At 57.5% G+C, this 17171-nt stretch overlaps 2 protein-coding genes across 2 annotated transcripts; both read left to right on the forward strand.

The window, feature by feature from the left end:
* Positions 1-798: 798 nt before the first annotated feature.
* Positions 799-6326, forward strand: GPR162 (G protein-coupled receptor 162). Its single transcript, XM_054574752.1, has 5 exons — positions 799-877; positions 2473-3776; positions 4455-4644; positions 5266-5417; positions 5724-6326. The coding sequence occupies exons 2-5, from the start codon at positions 2910-2912 to the stop codon at positions 6258-6260; spliced, it is 1746 nt and encodes a 581-aa protein (XP_054430727.1). The 5' UTR covers positions 799-877; positions 2473-2909; the 3' UTR covers positions 6261-6326.
* Positions 6327-7382: 1056 nt separating this feature from the next.
* Positions 7383-17034, forward strand: P3H3 (prolyl 3-hydroxylase 3). Its single transcript, XM_054574750.1, is given in 16 exon segments — positions 7383-7472; positions 7475-7870; positions 8809-8961; positions 9318-9516; positions 9607-9738; positions 10225-10361; positions 10796-10885; positions 11120-11172; positions 11306-11373; positions 11496-11620; positions 14403-14504; positions 14759-14909; positions 15146-15263; positions 15338-15413; positions 16219-16359; positions 16512-17034. Coding segments are annotated over 16 exon segments (2184 nt in total). The 3' UTR covers positions 16665-17034.
* Positions 17035-17171: the final 137 nt, after the last annotated feature.

Raw genomic sequence — 17171 nt, forward strand, 5'->3', positions numbered from 1 at the left:
AAGGAGATGAGGATCCTCTGGGGAGGGAAAAATTCTTCGGAGACTGATTACCCACCTACCTACCCACCAAGGGCCCTGCATGTGTGTGTGAGGCTAAGACTTTGTAGCCACACCTGCGTGAGGCACTGGGGGGGAGAGCCTGTAGGGATGTGTGTGGTGGAGGGCAAGGACTATAAGAAACTAACGTGTGCGTGTGCGTTGAGTGTCTCCCCACGAGTGTGAGTTTGTATTCCAGGAGGTATGTGCGTGCGTGTGTGTGTCCCTGCATCCCTTTAGACCTCTGTGTCCTCACCGCACAGCAGCCTAGCTTCAGCACCAGCGCCGCGCTGCTCAGAGTCTCGCACATGCCCCTCTGAGGTGCACCTAGGCACAGCCCTCACACAGACGCATGGTGACACACACACGCTTCCTCGTCCTGGAACAGCTAGCTCCTCAGTCCCCGTACACCACCAGCTGCCTCTTGGAACTTGTGTGCATGTTGAAAACGGGATAGGGTGGGGGTAGGACACGAACCATTTCACCAATGAAGTCGGTTCCCCTCCATCTTCCTCGCCCCCTCCCTCTCGGCGCCTTCCTTGTCCCTCCTCCTGCAAGTCACCACCGTCCAGTTCCCCGCCCTACACTCATCCCCCTTCCCCCCAAAAGCTTTCCTCTGGCCCTTAACGCGGGGCTCAGGGGCAGGCGGACTCAGGGAGACAGGGGCTGGGGGAGCCCCGGGGGACGGAGACGGAGTGCGGGCGGGCTGAGCGCAAGAGGCTGGGACCGAGGGGAGGGAGAGCGGCCAGGAGTGGGGGAGGGCGGAGGAGGGCGGGCGAGCGGGAGCAGGCGGGCCTTGTCGGGAGTGCTGTCTCCATGGCAGTGCCGGGCGCAGCCGGAGGTAAGCCGACCCCTGCCCTGTCCCCCCGCGGTCCCCTCCCCTCGCCCCCGTCCCCACCCCCAGCTGCCTCCTCTCCGCTCCGACCGGCCCCTCCTCCCCAGCCACCTGCTGTTTCTACCCTGGAGAACCCGGTGGGCGGCACAAGGGAGGAGCCGCCTAACCTTACCCCTTCACCCCGAGGGGCGAAGAACGCTGGACCCCGTATCTGCCCTGGAGCCCCCCAGATGCCCCCTCCCACCTTCCTCTGATTTTTCTCTGCCCTTCTCTCTGTCCTTCAGATCCTTCCTGCCTTCCTCCCTCTCTGACTCCCCATCTCTTTCTTCCTGAGCCCATCGGCTGGGCCGGGGTAGGGGTGGGTGGGAAGGGGTTCGAGGTTGTTGGGGGCGGGGGTGGGGTGGGGAGGAAAGTGGGGGAGGCGCTCCCGGCCAATTCTCTCCACCTCCCTCTGGCTGGCCATTGCCATGGCAACTAGGGTGTACTGGGCTCCAGAGAGAAGACAAAGGTTGGGGGTGGACTAGGACCTCTGGAGGAGGGCAAGGGTCTGGGGCTCTTACACAGGAAACAGACCCTTCCCACTGCTGTGCCCCATTTTTCCTCCCATTTATCCCAAAACCGTTCTGCCCATCTTCCTGCCTCCACTCTGTTTAGGGTTGCACCTGATTTCCTCTTAGCCCTCCCACCCCCACCCCAGGGCTTACTGAAGCTCAGGGTCATGAAATTCAGGACTACCTTCCCTCCCATCAGGGGGAAACTGAGGCTGGGACAGGGGAGGAAAGACTCAAGGTCTACTGGTGGGAGTCAGCACCTTATCATTGAGCTTCTCTTCTCTGCCTCCTTATTCCCTGCTGCCTGCCTCCCTCCCTCCTTCCAAACCTGCTCCCTCTGAAGCCTTCTCTCCAGGAGTCTCTGGCCTTTTCCTTCTATTTTCAGATACTATCACTTTGCCCCCTCTTTATTTCTCTTCTGCGAAAATTCTCCTCCTTCCCCTTAGTTCCCCCTCTTTCCATTTCTGGATGCTTCTGATGTCAGCCGTTTCCCCGCCTTCAGGTTCCCTAGTCCCCCCTCGGCCCCAGCCTCCATTCTCCCATCTTCCCAGATTCCTGGGGAGCTGATGGCAGTCATGCAAGTGCGGGGAGATGGGGCCGAACACCAAGGCCACGGCCCGGGAGCCTGGAAGTTTGGGGAGGGGCTGGCACACCATATCCCCGCTTATTGTGACCCCTCAGGAAGAAACAAGTCATGCCTCTGCCATCAGTAGCTCTGAAGAGCGATTCTGGGGCATGAGGATGGGGGTTGAGTAGCACTGAACAGGAGACGGGAGAAGAAGGAACCTGAGGTGCCAGAGGGAGGAAAAGGGCTGAAAACGAATAGGACACAGGAGGTCAGAATACCTTCTTTCCTGGAGGTCTGGAAAGCATGGCTCTTAGCTTGTCGGGTGTTTGAGCCACCATCTGATTTAAGGCAGGATAATGTTCTCAATGACCCCATGAACCCTAGTAATCAGTCACTTTTATAGTTTCAAAGGGAACGCAAGATGCCAGTTGGAGACCAGCCTACTTCGTCTGCCCCCTTCCACATCTTACCTTCCCTTGCAGTTTGTCCAGGTGGCTGAGCCCCAACCTCACACCCCTCGTGGCATCCAGAAGATCCCTCACCGACCAGGCAGGAACCAGAAGACGAAGAGATCTGCAAGTCCGAGCATGGGGGCCAGAGCTCCCCAGCCAGCCTCATAGTTCCGAAACCAGCCAGTCAGTCCCTCCAGTCAACTACAGGGATACTTCAGGAAGGGTCCTACCCAATATGGAAGCTAAGGACCACCTCTGCTGACCCCCAATCTCCTCCCCTTCTTTCCACACCTGAGCTTAGCTGAGTCAGTCAGGCAATGCTGAGCAGTAGGGTGGACCTAGGGGCTGCCTGCTTCATTACAAGGCAAGGACTGTGGGCATCATGGGAGTGTGTGTGAGCGGGGCTCCTGGGTGAGACCTAGCCCCCACCCCCAGGAGTTCAAAGGGGGTGGGGGGCCAAAGATAGGATGGCTCGGGGTGGGGTGGGGCCAGAGGAGGCCTCCCTGCGCTCAAACGCGTTGTCCTGGCTGGCCTGTGGGCTCCTGGCCCTGCTGGCCAATGCCTGGATCATCCTCAGCATCTCTGCCAAGCAGCAGAAGCACAAGCCATTAGAGTTGCTGCTCTGCTTCCTGGCCGGCACACACATACTCATGGCGGCTGTGCCCCTCACCACCTTTGCTGTGGTGCAGCTCCGGCGCCAGGCTTCCTCTGACTATGACTGGAATGAGAGCATCTGCAAGGTCTTTGTGTCCACCTACTACACACTGGCCCTGGCCACCTGCTTCACAGTTGCCTCACTCTCCTACCATCGCATGTGGATGGTGCGTTGGCCTGTCAACTACCGCCTCAGCAATGCCAAGAAGCAGGCTCTGCATGCTGTCATGGGCATCTGGATGGTCAGCTTCATCCTCTCCACACTGCCCTCCATTGGCTGGCACAACAACGGTGAGCGCTACTACGCCCGAGGCTGCCAGTTCATAGTCTCCAAGATTGGCCTCGGCTTTGGCGTTTGCTTCAGCCTCTTGCTACTCGGGGGCATTGTCATGGGGCTGGTCTGTGTGGCCATAACCTTTTACCAGACACTGTGGGCCAGGCCCCGGAGGGCTCGGCAGGCCCGGAGAGTGGGGGGTGGGGGTGGGGCCAAAGGGAGTGGGCCAGGGGGCTTGGGTACACGGCCAGCCTTCGAGGTGCCAGCCATTGTGGTGGAAGATGCCCGAGGGAAGCGGCGGTCCTCGCTGGACGGCTCCGAGTCGGCCAAGACATCCCTGCAGGTCACCAACTTGGTCAGCGCCATCGTCTTTCTCTATGACTCACTCACAGGGGTGCCCATCTTGGTGAGATTGGGGTCCCTCCTCCTGTTCTTCCCAAACCAGGCCCCAGCACAATCACCTGACCTCCAACTCCATCTTCCCCTCTTTTCCCCATCCCCACTCCATTTGCGGGTCTCCGTCTCTATCATCCATCTTCCGGTTCCCGTTACCCCCAGCTCCATTGTCTGTTTTCCAGTTCCCACTACTCAATTCCATCATCTATCGTTCAGCCTACTACCTATCCTCTATTGTCTGTCCCAAAGCTCCACTATTCAGCACCCCAGACCTATTATTCAGTTGCTTAGCTCCGCTTTCCATTTCCTAATTCCCTCTGGATATCACAGCGTCTCTGAGCACTCCTGGGTGGAAACCCCAGAGAGCTCACCCCACCGCCCCAGCTCTTTGCATCCCCACCTGGTCCCTATTCCTGAATTTTTGTGTCTTCAGGTTTGCTGTAGTACTTCTGCTCCTCTCCCTCGGGACCCAGTGCTTCACGCTAGTACTCTCCCCTGACCTCCTACTGAGTCAACCCCTTCTCTGTCTCCACCTCCAAATTTGGTTTTGTCATAATCCGATGCGATCAGGGCCATCCCTTCCTACTTCTTGTCCACCAGCTGCACTAGGGTATCATCGGATCTGGGGTCAAGGGGGCCCCCTGCGCTCTGGGCCCTAACCGAGCGCCATTCCCCATCCTCCCACCAGGTGGTGAGCTTCTTCTCTCTTAAGTCGGACTCGGCTCCCCCGTGGATGGTGCTGGCTGTGCTGTGGTGCTCCATGGCACAGACGCTGCTGCTGCCCTCCTTCATCTGGTCCTGCGAGCGCTACCGCGCAGACGTGCGCACAGTGTGGGAGCAGTGCGTGGCTATCATGTCCGAGGAGGATGGCGACGACGGTCAGAAGAGTGACCGGGCTTTTTTCCTGGGCATCGACTCCCGTTTCTGCCCCGTTCTACCAGCCCTTGTCTGTGTGGGGACGGGCTGCCCTAGAGTGCCCTCTGCTGGACAGAACGGGCTCTGCCCCTGGGCTGACTCCAGGTCCCCTTTTCTCTAACCAAACGCCACGACGTAAATCCACCTTTTGCACTGAGGGCTCCCTCCAAGGAGTATTGCTTCTCCTCTGGAAGTCCACACTGCCCAGCTCTGCCTCCAATGGGCAGAGCGCCTGAGAAACAGTCCAGAGTCCTAACAACCATAAAGGAAGGATGTGGAACCAAGGGGAGGCTAAGCTTCCTGAATGGGACCCCAGCTATAGGAATAGTTTTTTTCTGCGAGGGTGGGGGGAGTGAAGGGGTAATGATTGTTTCAGTAAGTATGTGTATATGTATGCTGCGCTATGGATTCAGTATTGAATGCAACCGACCACTCTCACTTTCTTCTTGGAGCTTACAGAGTAGTGGGAAGGGAAAGATTCTCCAAGGAACTTCATAAAAAAAGGGGGGTGGGAGATTTTAAAGGGGAGTGGGGAGTGGTGGGCATTCCTTACCAGTAATCACTTTGCCTCTTTTCTCACCTAGATGGGGGCTGTGATGACTATGCAGATGGCCGAGTGTGCAAAGTTCGCTTCGATGCCAATGGGGCCACAGGACCAGGGGACCCCACCCAGGTGAAGCTGCTGCCTGGGAGGCACATGCTCTTTCCCCCTCTTGAGAGGGTTCACTACTTACAGGTATGGGACTAGGGAGTATACCTCCTATTCTGGGTGTCCCTTCATTACCATTACTTTTCTTCAGTCTCTGTTATCCATCCCAACCACCCACTCCCTAGCCCTCGCCTGCAGGGCACATAACGGGTGGGGAAAAGAAAGGCATGGCAAGAGAAGCTCCCCTTCAGAACTCTCAGGTTCAGGTTTGCCTATCACAGGGTATTTTGTAGTTTAAGGGGGTGGAGCCATCTTGCAGAGTCCCCACTTTGGTCCCTGCTTTTACCTCCTTTGTCCCTGCAGCACCTCAGGGTCTACTGCTCCTCTCCCCAGGTCCCTCTGTCTCGTCGTCTGTCCCATGATGAGACCAACATCTTCTCTACTCCTCGGACACCGGGCTCCTTCCTGCACAAGTGGTCATCCTCTGATGACATCCGGGTCCTCCCAGCCCAGAGCCGGGCCCTGGGGGACCCTCCTGAATACCTGGGACCAAGACAAAGGCTGGAGGATGAGGAGGATGAGGAGGCTGAAGGTGGAGGGCTAGCCAGCCTTCGACAATTCCTGGAGGGTGGGGTGCTGGGGTCAGGTGGGGGGCCCCCACGGGGTCCTGGCTTCTTCCGGGAGGAGATCACCACCTTCATTGACGAGACACCTCTGCCTTCTCCGACTGCCTCTCCTCGCAGGCCCAGGCCACTGGGTCCCTCACCCCGCCGACTCTCCCTAGGGTCCCCTGATAGCAGAGCCATTGGACTTCCCTTGGGGCTAAGTGTGGGGAGACGCTGCTCCCTGACAGGAGGTGAGGAAAGTGCAAGAGGTTGGGGAGGACCCTGGGGTCCAGGTAACCCCATGTTCTCCCAGCTGACCCTGTGAGCCCAAGTGGGCCTGCTGGACTCAGAGGAGGGGGTCCTTCTGGCCCTGAGCCGAGGGCAGCTGCCTCCAGACTCCAGGGAATGGACGCTGTATCTGGGGTCCCGGAGCCCCTGCCATCTCCGATCCAAGCTACCAGATGCCCTACTCATCTTCCATCACCCCTAGGAAAATGTATTAAAGTTTGAAGTGTTACCATGGAAATCTCTGTGTGCAGTGTACGATGTTGGGAAAGGGTATGTGGCCATAGGCTGGGGGGGGGGGGGGGGGTTGAGTGGCTTATAGAGGACAAAACAGAGCAAGGGCAGTGGACAGAGGCACAGAAATACCCACTGAGAAAGACAAACAAACTTAAACCTGCAGACATACACAGAGAAAGGCTCATAAGAGCATCTCATGCTGGGATGGTGGGGGGCACTGGAGTCACCGGTTTGGGGCCTAACAGATCTTTGTTCAGATCTGTGGAGGTTGTTTTAAAGTGTGACCCTGTTCCCCATGCCTTCTTCCCGGAAATCCTTTAGGGGCCCAGTTACTGGGCAGGAAAGAGTTTGGGCCTGACGTGGTGTCGCTGGCCTGGAGTTTACCCTCCTCCATGTTGCATTCTGAAGCTCTTTTTTCCAGGAGTTTGGGGCGGGGGCGCGTGAGCATGTGGGAGGCACCCACACTCCTTTTCTTGGCCCCAAGAGTGGAGGGGAGCAGGGAACACAGCTATAGCAGTGACTCCCACTCCGTGGGCCTCAGGATCTGGCGTCAAGGGTCCGAGGAGGCTCCTCATGCAGTCTTCCAAAGCACCAGGCCCGCCGCAGTTCAGGCCAGTTACTCTCTAACCATGATTTGTTTTTTGGTCTGTTTCTCCTGCCACAGTACCCCGCTCGTCTTAAGGACTGCTTTCTCCACTTTCTGCCAGGTTCCCTCTGACTTCTCTCTCTCACTCATTGGCCTCTCCCAGGATTGGGTCTCAGCCCCATCAGCTCTCTTTGGCTCGGCTCATTCATTCCTTCTCCCTTCATCTCCTCCCTCCTCTCTATCTCTCCTTCCTTTCCCCTCCCTCTCCCTGCCCCCTTTCCTCTCTCTCCCTCTCCGATCCCGCATTTCCCTTCGGCAGCCGCCGGAGGCTCCGGCACCATGCTCCGGCTCCTTCGCTTGCTGCTGCTCCTGCTCCTGCTGCCTCCTCCGGGGTCCCCCGAGCCCCCGGGCCTGGCCACGCTGTCCCCCGGGGCGCCCCCCCCCAAGCCCCTGACTTGCTCTACGCCGACGGGCTGCGTGCCTACTCGGCGGGGGCCTGGGCACCGGCGGTGGCGCTGCTGCGGGAGGCGCTGCGTAGCTATGCGGAGCTGGGCCGCGCGCGGCGGGACTGCGGAGAGCGCTGTGCGGCCGAACTGGGGGCTGCCCTCCCCGACGCAGCGGGGGCTGACTCCCGGCCCGGAACAGCACCCGGAGCCTGGGAGCGGTTGCTGCTCCGCGCCGCGCTGCGCCGCGCGGAGTGCCTGAGCCAGTGCATGGCGCTCAGGCTGGGTCCCGGGGGCGCGACGCGGCTCCGCGTGGGGAGCTCTTTGCGGGACGCCTTTCGCCGCCGGGAGCCCTACAACTACCTGCAGAGGGCCTACTACCAGGTGCGCCAGCCGCCAGGGCGAATTGCGGGATTCTGCTCCGACTCCTATCGTTGCCCTACTTTTGCTCACCAGGAGAGGGCGGAATGCCAGCGTCTGGGCTCGGGTGGGGCTTTAGGGGGCGGTCAACGGACCTCTCCTTTTGAGTAGGGCCTTCCAAAGTCACATCCAGTACTCACTGAAGTTTCAGAGGGACGACCTAAGGGAGAGTGCGAGCAAAGTTGGAATGGGACGGGGGTCTTGAAGCGGAGTGAAAGTAGATTGAAGGTGGAGGGAAGGGGCCTGAAATCTTAGTCGGTCTTTCTGAGACTGCCTTGGAGATGAGCTCTGCTTCTTCCTAGGGATGAAGCTGAGGGGGTAGGGGCGGAACCGCTGCCGGACGGGAAGTGTGGGGAGGAGGGTGAGTGTGAGACTTTCCGTGGGGCAGGAGGGAGCTTTGGGAAGATAAGAGGAGGGGCGTCAGGCTGCGGGCCCGTGAGGAAGAATATCTGAGCGTGCGGTGATGGGGACAGTGGACCCTGCGCAGCTACTGACACTGTAGCCGTTGTCTACTGTCTACGTGGCTGGGGAAGGGGGGCTGGTCACATACCTCACTTCAGGGTCCTAGAGACCTACGGGTTTTGCTGGTCACTCAGGTCTCCCCTACTTACCACCTTACTTGGCCATCACTTCCTCCTGTCTCCCAGACTGAGGCCCCTCTGACCACGTCCCACTGACTCCAAAGTCTTTAGACCCGCTTTCCTTAGCTGCCAGGCTCCTGAGAGTGCCAACATACTGTTGTCCAGTATGGAGTTTGGGAGGTGGGCAGTCCTGACTGGCTCATCTTCCAGAAGGCTCTGGGGCAGTCCCAGGTGTGTGTCTGGGGTGGACAGGCTGGTGAGAGGCAGAGATCTGAACCCACCCCTCAGGGCACTGACTTCCTCTTTCTTCCTGCTTCTCAGCTGAAGAAGTTGGACCTGGCAGCAGCCGCAGCTCACACCTTCTTTGTCGCAAACCCCACGCACCTGCAGATGCGGGAGGACATGGCTAAGTACAGACGTATGTCTGGGGTTAGGCGGCAGAGCTTCCGGGACCTGGAGACGCCTCCACACTGGGTGAGACCCTCAGCGGGACCCCTGTCCCTCCCCCAACGCTTGACTGAGAGGATGCACAGGCCTTCCCAGACTGTGGCCCTGTGTGTCTTGGGCTTCAGGAGATCTGGGTACCGTTCTCAGGGACCCCGGGTGGGGAGCCCCTCCCTGGGACTTAGTTTCTTCCTGAGGACCCCTAAAGTCCCGTCCTCTGACATTCCCATCCTGAGGCCCACCCCTGTGTTCCCCAAGGTGAAGTGGGACCTGGAGTCCATGCCCCAAATGAGGCCAACACTCCTCCCCTTCTTTCTGCCTCCTAATCTTGTTGGGCAGCGGTGCCCCCAGGATCTCAGGTGACTGAGCATTCCCCTCTACAACAGGTGGCCTATGACTCGGGCCTGGAGCTGTTGGGACGCCAGGAGGCAGAGTTGGCACTGCCCAGGCTCGAGGAGGCCCTGCAGGAGAGCCTGGCCCAGGTGGAGAGCTGCCGGGCTGGCTGCGAGGGGCCTGAGGAGCATCAAAGGGGTGAAGAGGAGGAGGGAACGGGGAGCCAGGCGGGCCTCTACGAGGCTATTGCTGGTAAGGAGCTGGGAGTGCGGTGGGGCCACAGTGCTGGGAGGAGGAGCACGACAAGCTGAAGGGCCTTCGGGTCCTATGTGTCCTCCACAGGACACTGGATTCGGGTCCTGCAGTGCCGGCAACGCTGCGTAGGGGATACAGCCACACGACCTGGTCGCAGCTTCCCTGTCCCCGACTTCCTTCCCAGCCAGCTGAGGCGGCTGCATGAAGCCCATGCTCAGGGTCAGTTGGGGAAGGGTGAGCCCTGGGGGTGATGGATTGGAAACAGGGAAAGGGGAGGTTTGACTTGGATGGCATCCTGAGCCTTGTCTCTCCCTCCATCCCTCCCATCTGTCTCTGGATCTGTAGTTGGTCAGGTCTCCACGGGGACCATCGCTCCTGGAGGACTCTAAGTGGCTTTCCTTTGGCACCACTGTGGAAGGCTCAGGAGATGGGTCACAGGGCTCCTTCTGCCCTTGCTGCTTCTCACCTTACTTTATTCTTTTCTCTCTTCCTCCCCTTTGAATTCTGCCCATTCAGCTCAGGTATGTTTGAGTGAGCTTTGAAAAGAAGCAGCGGACGAGCATGTCTGGGGGTTTGGAGTTTGTTGGCTTTGGGAGATCACCTTTTCGGGCTCTGCCTCTGGCACCTGTCATTGCTGCCTCTGTCCAGGGGTCATGGCCATTCTCATTCTGTGTGCCCCACCCGACGCTGTTGCTCTGTCCCCAGTGGGGAATCTGTCCCAGGCTGTGGAAAATGTCCTGAGTGTGCTGCTCTTCTATCCGGAGGATGAGGCTGCCAAGGAAGCTCTGAAACAGTACCAGGCCCAGCTGGGAGAGCCGAGACCTGGCCTCGGGCCAAGAGAGGTACCCCTCCCTGACTTGTAGCATGAGGTAGCCCTAAATCAGACACATACACCTGAGCAGTAACCTCAACTCCATGCCCCCATTCTGGCTCAAGTATTCTAGTCCCCAGAGGCAACATCAAGTCAGCACTGACTTGTCTCCATGCCCCGCCCCCGCTTCAGACTCCAGGTCCACTTGTGCCAGCCCATTTCTCTTCCCTTAACCTCACCCCTGCCTGCCCCCACCCTGTACACAGACTTCTCCCCCAGTTTGAGCCCAGATGTCCTGAAGCTGCTGAGGCAGGGAAGTGGAACGGGGAGGCACAGTGGCGTGTCCATGGAGCAAGCAGGCTGTCCCGTAGAACCTGGGGCTGCCCTGCTCTCCTCCGACATTAACTTCCCTGCCCCACTTCTCCTTGTCACACCCTCCGCTCCCCGCTGTGCATCCCGCTTCAGGACATCCAGCGCTTTGTCCTTCGATCCCTGGGGGAGAAGAGACAGCTCTACTATGCCATGGAGCACCTGGGGACCAGCTTCAAGGATCCCGTGAGTAACTCCACTTCTCTCCATCCCACTTCCCTGTGTAAAGCTCTTAGAATAGCACCTGGCAACTAGTGCTACGTAAGATGTTGTATTAGAGTTTGGCCCAGGGACGAGGGCTTTTCCCACCTCCACTTTGACCACTAGAAGCAGGAGAACCTTAATATGGTAGTTCAGGGTCTAATATTGGGGATCGGGGCTGGGCTTCATGGGTGATGGAGTTTTTCTTGACTCTCCCAGGATCTCTGGACTCCAGCCGCTTTCATCCCTGAGACACTTAGAGAAAAGCTCAGGTAGGAGATGCCAGTGGTGGGAGGGGCCTGCCCTGAGCTGGAAGGTGACAGAAGGGGTCCTGGGAGGCTGGGTCTGGGGAAGACTGGTCTGAACAGGTCTGTGCATCCACTGAGCACATCTCTCACCCCTGAGAGAGGATCAAGAGCATCGGACTTGGGACCACGAGCCTCCACAGCCAAAGCCTTTAACTAATTGGAAGGGTAAGTTCCTGGGGGAACAGGAGGCAGGAGCCTGGAAGGTCTGTGGGCTGCCAGCTGGGGCTACTGCTGGGCCTGCCTTCAGGAGACCCTCAGTCCCCTCTGCCCTGTGCTTTCTCCCGCAGATGTCCTCCTCCTGGAGGGAGTAACCCTGACCCAGGATGCAAGACAGCTCAATGGGTCAGAGCGAGCGGTGCTGGACGGTCTGCTCACCACAGCCGAGTGTGGGGTGCTGCTGCAGCTGGCCAAGGTAAGAAGACCTATGAGTAGGTGGCACATTGGGACCCCAGGCACGGCTGCCTGCCCCCTGTTCTGCCGTGTCTGGCTCTCCAGTGGGGACTGGGCTTGCCACTGCCTCTCTGCTGTGGACAAGTTCCTTTTCATCTCAACCTCGAGGGCATGGGGTGAACATTCTTTACAAAGGAATTTGCCAGAAGTTGCTAGGAAGAACAAAAGCAAAACAAAAAAACGGGCCCTGGCCAGGTAGCTCACTTAGTTAGAGTGTCATCCTGATACGCCAAGGTTGCAGGTTTGATCCCTGATCAGCACGCACACAAGTAAAGGAATCAACCAATGGATGCAGCAGTAAGTGGAACAACAAATTGATGTGTGTGTGTGTGTGTGTGTGTGTGTGAGCACGCGCGTGCGGGTCTCTTTCTCTCAAAAAATCAATAAACAAAAGCAAAAAACATAAAGGCATAAAAAAAGTGTAAGTATGCAGGTGAGGATTCCTTGGAGTTTCGTTACTGGCTTGGCTGGTGGCTCAGTGGACACAGGCTTTTTTCCCCCGTCCATTGAATTCCCTCTTAGTTTGGGTTGAATGATTCATATTCATCAGGTTGAGCCTGCCGTTTTATGAAGCATCAGTACTCATTCTAGGCTAGTGTTTCTTCAACACACACTCTCGGAGCACCTGCTGTGTGCTCAAAACTTCTAGGTTCTAGGGAGAGGTAGTCGAACACTGACCCTGCACCCAGGAGTCACTGGAGAGAAGAGGAATTGGGTGTGGAGACACATAATTAGGGCGGGTGATAATTTTGATAGAAGAAGTGTGTACTCCTTCAGATAGAAGCACCGAAATGCACCCTGGCCGGTGTGGCTCAGTAGATTGAGCGCCAGCCTGCGAACTGAAAGTTCAGCTGGTTTGATTCCAAGTCAGGGCACAGGCCTGGGTTTCGAGCCAGGCCCCCGGCTGGGAGCATGCAAGAGGCAACCAATGGATGTTTCTCTCACACATCGATGTTTCTCTCCCTCCCTCCCCACCCCTCTAAGAAGAAATAAGATCTTTAAAAAAAAAAAAAAAGCATTGAAATGCAAGGTCATAAAAGGCTTGGGGTGTTGGGTGGCCTTTGAGCTCAGTCTTAACAATGGAGTTAGTGAGGCAGAGAAAGAGAGGAGAGTCAGGCTAGGAGGGAGAAAGCCAAGGTATTCTGGCAGCTGCAGTGGAGCACAGGGGTTAAGAGCATAAGGCAGACCCCACAATGACCATCTGGGTGATGTTGGGCAATGTAATCTAGCATCTCTGAGCCTAGTTCCCCCCTCTATAAAGTGGGGCTAAATACATTGAGGATTTAATGAGTTAGTACATGGTAAAGATCTTAGAAGAATAAAGAAAGTGTTCAGTATTTAGCTGTCGCTATCATCAGGCTGTTATGTTATTCATAGGTGTTACCGAGGAGAGGCCCAGAGCTGGAAGCACAGGGGAGATGGTGAAGGGCCTTCTGTACCCCACCAAGGATGGTAGGACAGCTTATAGAAGCATTTAAGGAGCCACCACCATCCTGTAGAACTGGTAGACCCCTCTAGTGGCAGCGTGGAGAAATACAACGCGAGGAGAATGTAACGGGGAGACCCTGGCCTGACGCAGGGGTGTCTCTGCTTTGGGTTAGGTCCTCATTTCATGGGAGTGAAGAGAGGGGGACAGATGAGAAATATTTAGAAAATCAAAGATAGAAAAAGTAAGGACTAAATCTACGTGGAATGAAAGAATGGCATCAAGGATAACTCCCAAGTACCAGACCTTTCTGTTCCTTCATCACACTAAACTCATTCTGGCCTCAGGACCTTTGCACTCGCTATTTCTCCTGCTCTCGAGTATTGCAGTGGCTTCTTTGTATCACTTGGTTTCAATTCACATGTCCCCTCATTTGCTGTCCCCCAACCCCAGCCTGGGTACTCTCAAGGTTGTAGCCCAGTTTTTTTCATCATAACACCTATCTGAATGGATCTGGTTGGTTTGTTTGTTATCTGAAAATATAAACCCTATAAGAGCAGGGACCTCTTCATGTTCACAGCTGTGTCCCCAGTGCCTAGAACAGTGCCTGGCACTTAGTAGACGCTCAGTACAAGTTAGATGGATGAATGATTGACTACAGGAACAAAAGATTAGATGGCTTGCGTGACAAGGTGGTCTCTCAGGGACAAGGTTTATATAATGGGATAACTAGGTAGTGGTAATTTAACTGAGTTTCAAACAGCAGACAAGAATAGGTATCAGGAAAGGACACCCAGATACCAGGAAACCCCCCAGGTGATGACAGTTTTGTGTAGCTATGGGGTAATTGAGACTTCACATCATGGGTTCTCCAGTCCTCCAAGCGCGTAAAGTGGGAAGAGGTCAGAGAGAGATGCCTTAGTTGACCTGGTTTGACTGTTGAGCCTCCCGCTAGAGTCATGTTTCCAGAGGGACTCCTCAGTTCTTGGCTCATTGGGCCAAGCCCTTGCTGCACCCCTTTCCCAGCTGCCCTTACCCTCGCAGAAGCCCTTTTTCCACCATAGGATGCTCTCCAGAGATCCGTGCACAGGCCCCTCAGCCAGGGATCCCAGGTCTTTACTAGAGAGTAATAATTCAGACCTGAAGGTAGTCATTCTCTGGGGAAGGGCAGCAGCTCAGGAAAAGGAGCCACCAGAGAACTCTGGGAGCTTCTAGCCTCTTCCAGGGAGTGGGAGGGTTGTAGCCTGTGGGCAGTGATGTGGTCAAAAGTCTGGGGCTGAAGGACAGTGACTCCAAAGTAAACTCTCTCCCCATGTAGGATGCAGCTGAGGCAGGAGCCAGGTCTGGCTATCGGGGCCGCCGCTCCCCTCACAGCCCCCACGAACGCTTCGAGGGGCTCACGGTGCTCAAGGCTGCACAGGTGAGAGGTCTGTGCTCTGGTCTGATGCCCAGAACTAGAGAAGAGGGTCTACAGGAGGCTGGGCACCAGGGCCTGGGCTTCCCCCATGGAGGGGCTCTCCTGGGACTGAGGGTCCTTGAGTCCTGCCCAGGGTTGAGGAGAGGTTGTTATGGAGCCCTGTGGAAGGAGCAGCTGAGGCTGATGGACAGAGCTGGCTGCAGAGAGACTCCAAAGCAACCCTTCCATTGCCTTTCTCGCCCTTCCACTGCCTGCAGCTGGCCCGTGCTGGGGCCGTGGGCACTCAGGGTGCTAAGCTGCTTCTGGAGGTGAGTGAGCGTGTACGGACCTTAACTCAGGCCTACTTCTCCCCGGAGCGGCCCCTGCATCTCTCCTTCACGCACCTGGTGTGCCGCACTGCCATCGAAGGTAACTGCCAGGACCCCGCTGTTCCTCCCCAGCCTCGGGGCCCTGTGAGGAACCACATACTCTCAGCACCCTCACATGGTGTGGGTTCATCTTCACTCCGAAAAGACCGATTCCCCTGCCCAGTGGGGGCCTGGCCTCTCTGCTCAGCTGTGACCCCCAAGCCTCAGGGTGGGTGTGGGCAGTGGTGGATGGGCACGGGGCCCAAGGGGCATTCGCCAGGCCCCGCTGCCTCCTAGGGGAGCAGGAGCAGCGCATGGACCTGAGTCACCCCGTGCATGCTGACAACTGCGTCCTGGACCCTGACACGGGAGAGTGCTGGCGGGAGCCCCCGGCCTACACTTATCGAGACTACAGGTAGGGCCGCTCCTCCAGGGGTCCGGCAGGGGGCCCGGGCTGGGGTCTCACTGCCTCCTGTCTTCTTCCTCCAGCGGAGTCCTCTACCTCAACGATGACTTCCAGGGCGGGGACCTGTTCTTCACAGAGCCCAATGCCCTCACTGTCCGGGTAAATGGGGTAGGGGTGGAGACAGGGAGTCCAGCTGTGGGCTCAGGATTCAAAACAGAAGGTTCCCAGAGGCAAATGCAGGGAAATGGCTGGGGCCACTCTAACCCTTTCCTTTCCTGGCTTCTTCACCACTTGTCTGTGTTCAGGTGCTCTCCTAGCAGGAGTTGGTTATGCACCACCCCCTCCACCCTCAGGATATTCCAAAGTGGCCCCTCCAGTCCCTGCCTTCAGTGTTTGCCTCGCCTCCTAAAGGAGGGTGGGTGAACACACGACCCCAAGTCCCTATTCCAGGTAGAAGCTAGGGGCTAGAAATAGGGAGAAGCAGGAGAGGGACAATGATTTCTCATTGTCTGTTGCTCTGTCGTACCCAACTACCTCCTTCTCTGCTTGCCACCACCAGCTACCTATAATCCAAGCCTTCCTTGGGGAGGAAGACTGTCCCCAAGATCCTTATCCCCAATATGCAGAGTCTGGTCCTGTGCTCATTTCCACAGATTACTTCACATCCAGGTCAAAGGAGTGGACGAGAAAAGTCAGGGCACCAGGGGAAGGAGTCAGCAGGAGACCCTTAATGGAAGCCCTTTCTCCCTTTGGCTCCAACTCCTTTAGCCTCAGTCTGGCGTTTGTGCTCCCCAGACTGAGTCCAGTTTCCCATTTGTCCCAAGAGAGTCCCTGGATTAAGGTGTGAGAAGCGATGGGCAAGAGAGCTGACCTTCCGGTGCCCCCTGCCCTATCTTGACCTGGGAGTCAGGGCTGAGTTCTCTGAAGGCCTATCTCTGGAGTTGAACCTGCCCTCATCCCCCAGGCTCAGGTTCGCCCTCGCTGTGGACGCCTCGTGGCCTTCAGCTCCGGAGGGGAGAATCCCCACGGAGTGTGGGCCGTGACTCGGGGCCGGCGCTGTGCCCTGGCACTTTGGCACACCTGGGCACCTGAGCACAGGGAGCAGGTGAGGAGGGGCAGGAATAGGAAGGGTGCCTCCTGTGGTGTGTGAAGCGTGGGCAGGCTGACTGGAGAGGGGCAGGGGCTGAGGTGACCCAGGGAGGGTCCTCGGGGCAGGGTGGAGGCAGGGAATTGGGCCACTCTTCTCCCACCTCCCAGGAGTGGACAGAAGCTAAAGAGCTGCTGCAGGAGCCAGAGGAGGAGGAGGAAGAAATGCCCAGCAAAGACCCTTCCCCAGAACCCCCCAGCCGCAGGCTTCAGCGGGTCCAGGACAAAGCTGGGAAGCTGCCTCGGGTCCGAGAGGAGCTGTGAGAGGCTGAGCCAGCTCCTTGGAGATGTGACCACCTGACTCGTGAGGGCTGCCTTGATGCCAGGACCTACAAGAAGACCCCATGTGACAGGAGCAGAACAGTGAGCTCTCTGTCCCTGTACTCCCACCATCTTCGGGGTCACAAGCATCGTCCAGCCCGGGACTCAGAGGACGCTGCACAGACCAGCCTTGAGCTCACCGGGTCTGAGGAGCCAGGGCTGGCCCCAGGGTGATGGACCTCCAGCCCTGGACAAACAGAGGACGCAATGCCTCCCTGGAAAGGAGTGGCAGGGAGTAGGGCCTGACTGCTTCAAATAAGGAGGATGAGAGGGGGGAATAACCCCATTGCCCTCCCCCAGCCTGTCAATAAAGAACTTGAAGATTCCCTCAGCCCAGACTCATCAAGTGCATCAGTTTCTTTGGTGGCCCGAGGTGGGCGTGGCTACGGCTGGCCTGGGAGGAGAAATGTGTCTCTGGGCCTCCGGGAGGCGGGGCCACTCGAGCCTGTG

Source organism: Pteronotus mesoamericanus, unplaced genomic scaffold, assembly GCF_021234165.1.
Source record: "Pteronotus mesoamericanus isolate MK-2021 breed Mesoamerican mustached bat unplaced genomic scaffold, CSHL_Meso_final contig_263, whole genome shotgun sequence".
NCBI lineage: Eukaryota > Metazoa > Chordata > Mammalia > Chiroptera > Mormoopidae > Pteronotus > Pteronotus mesoamericanus.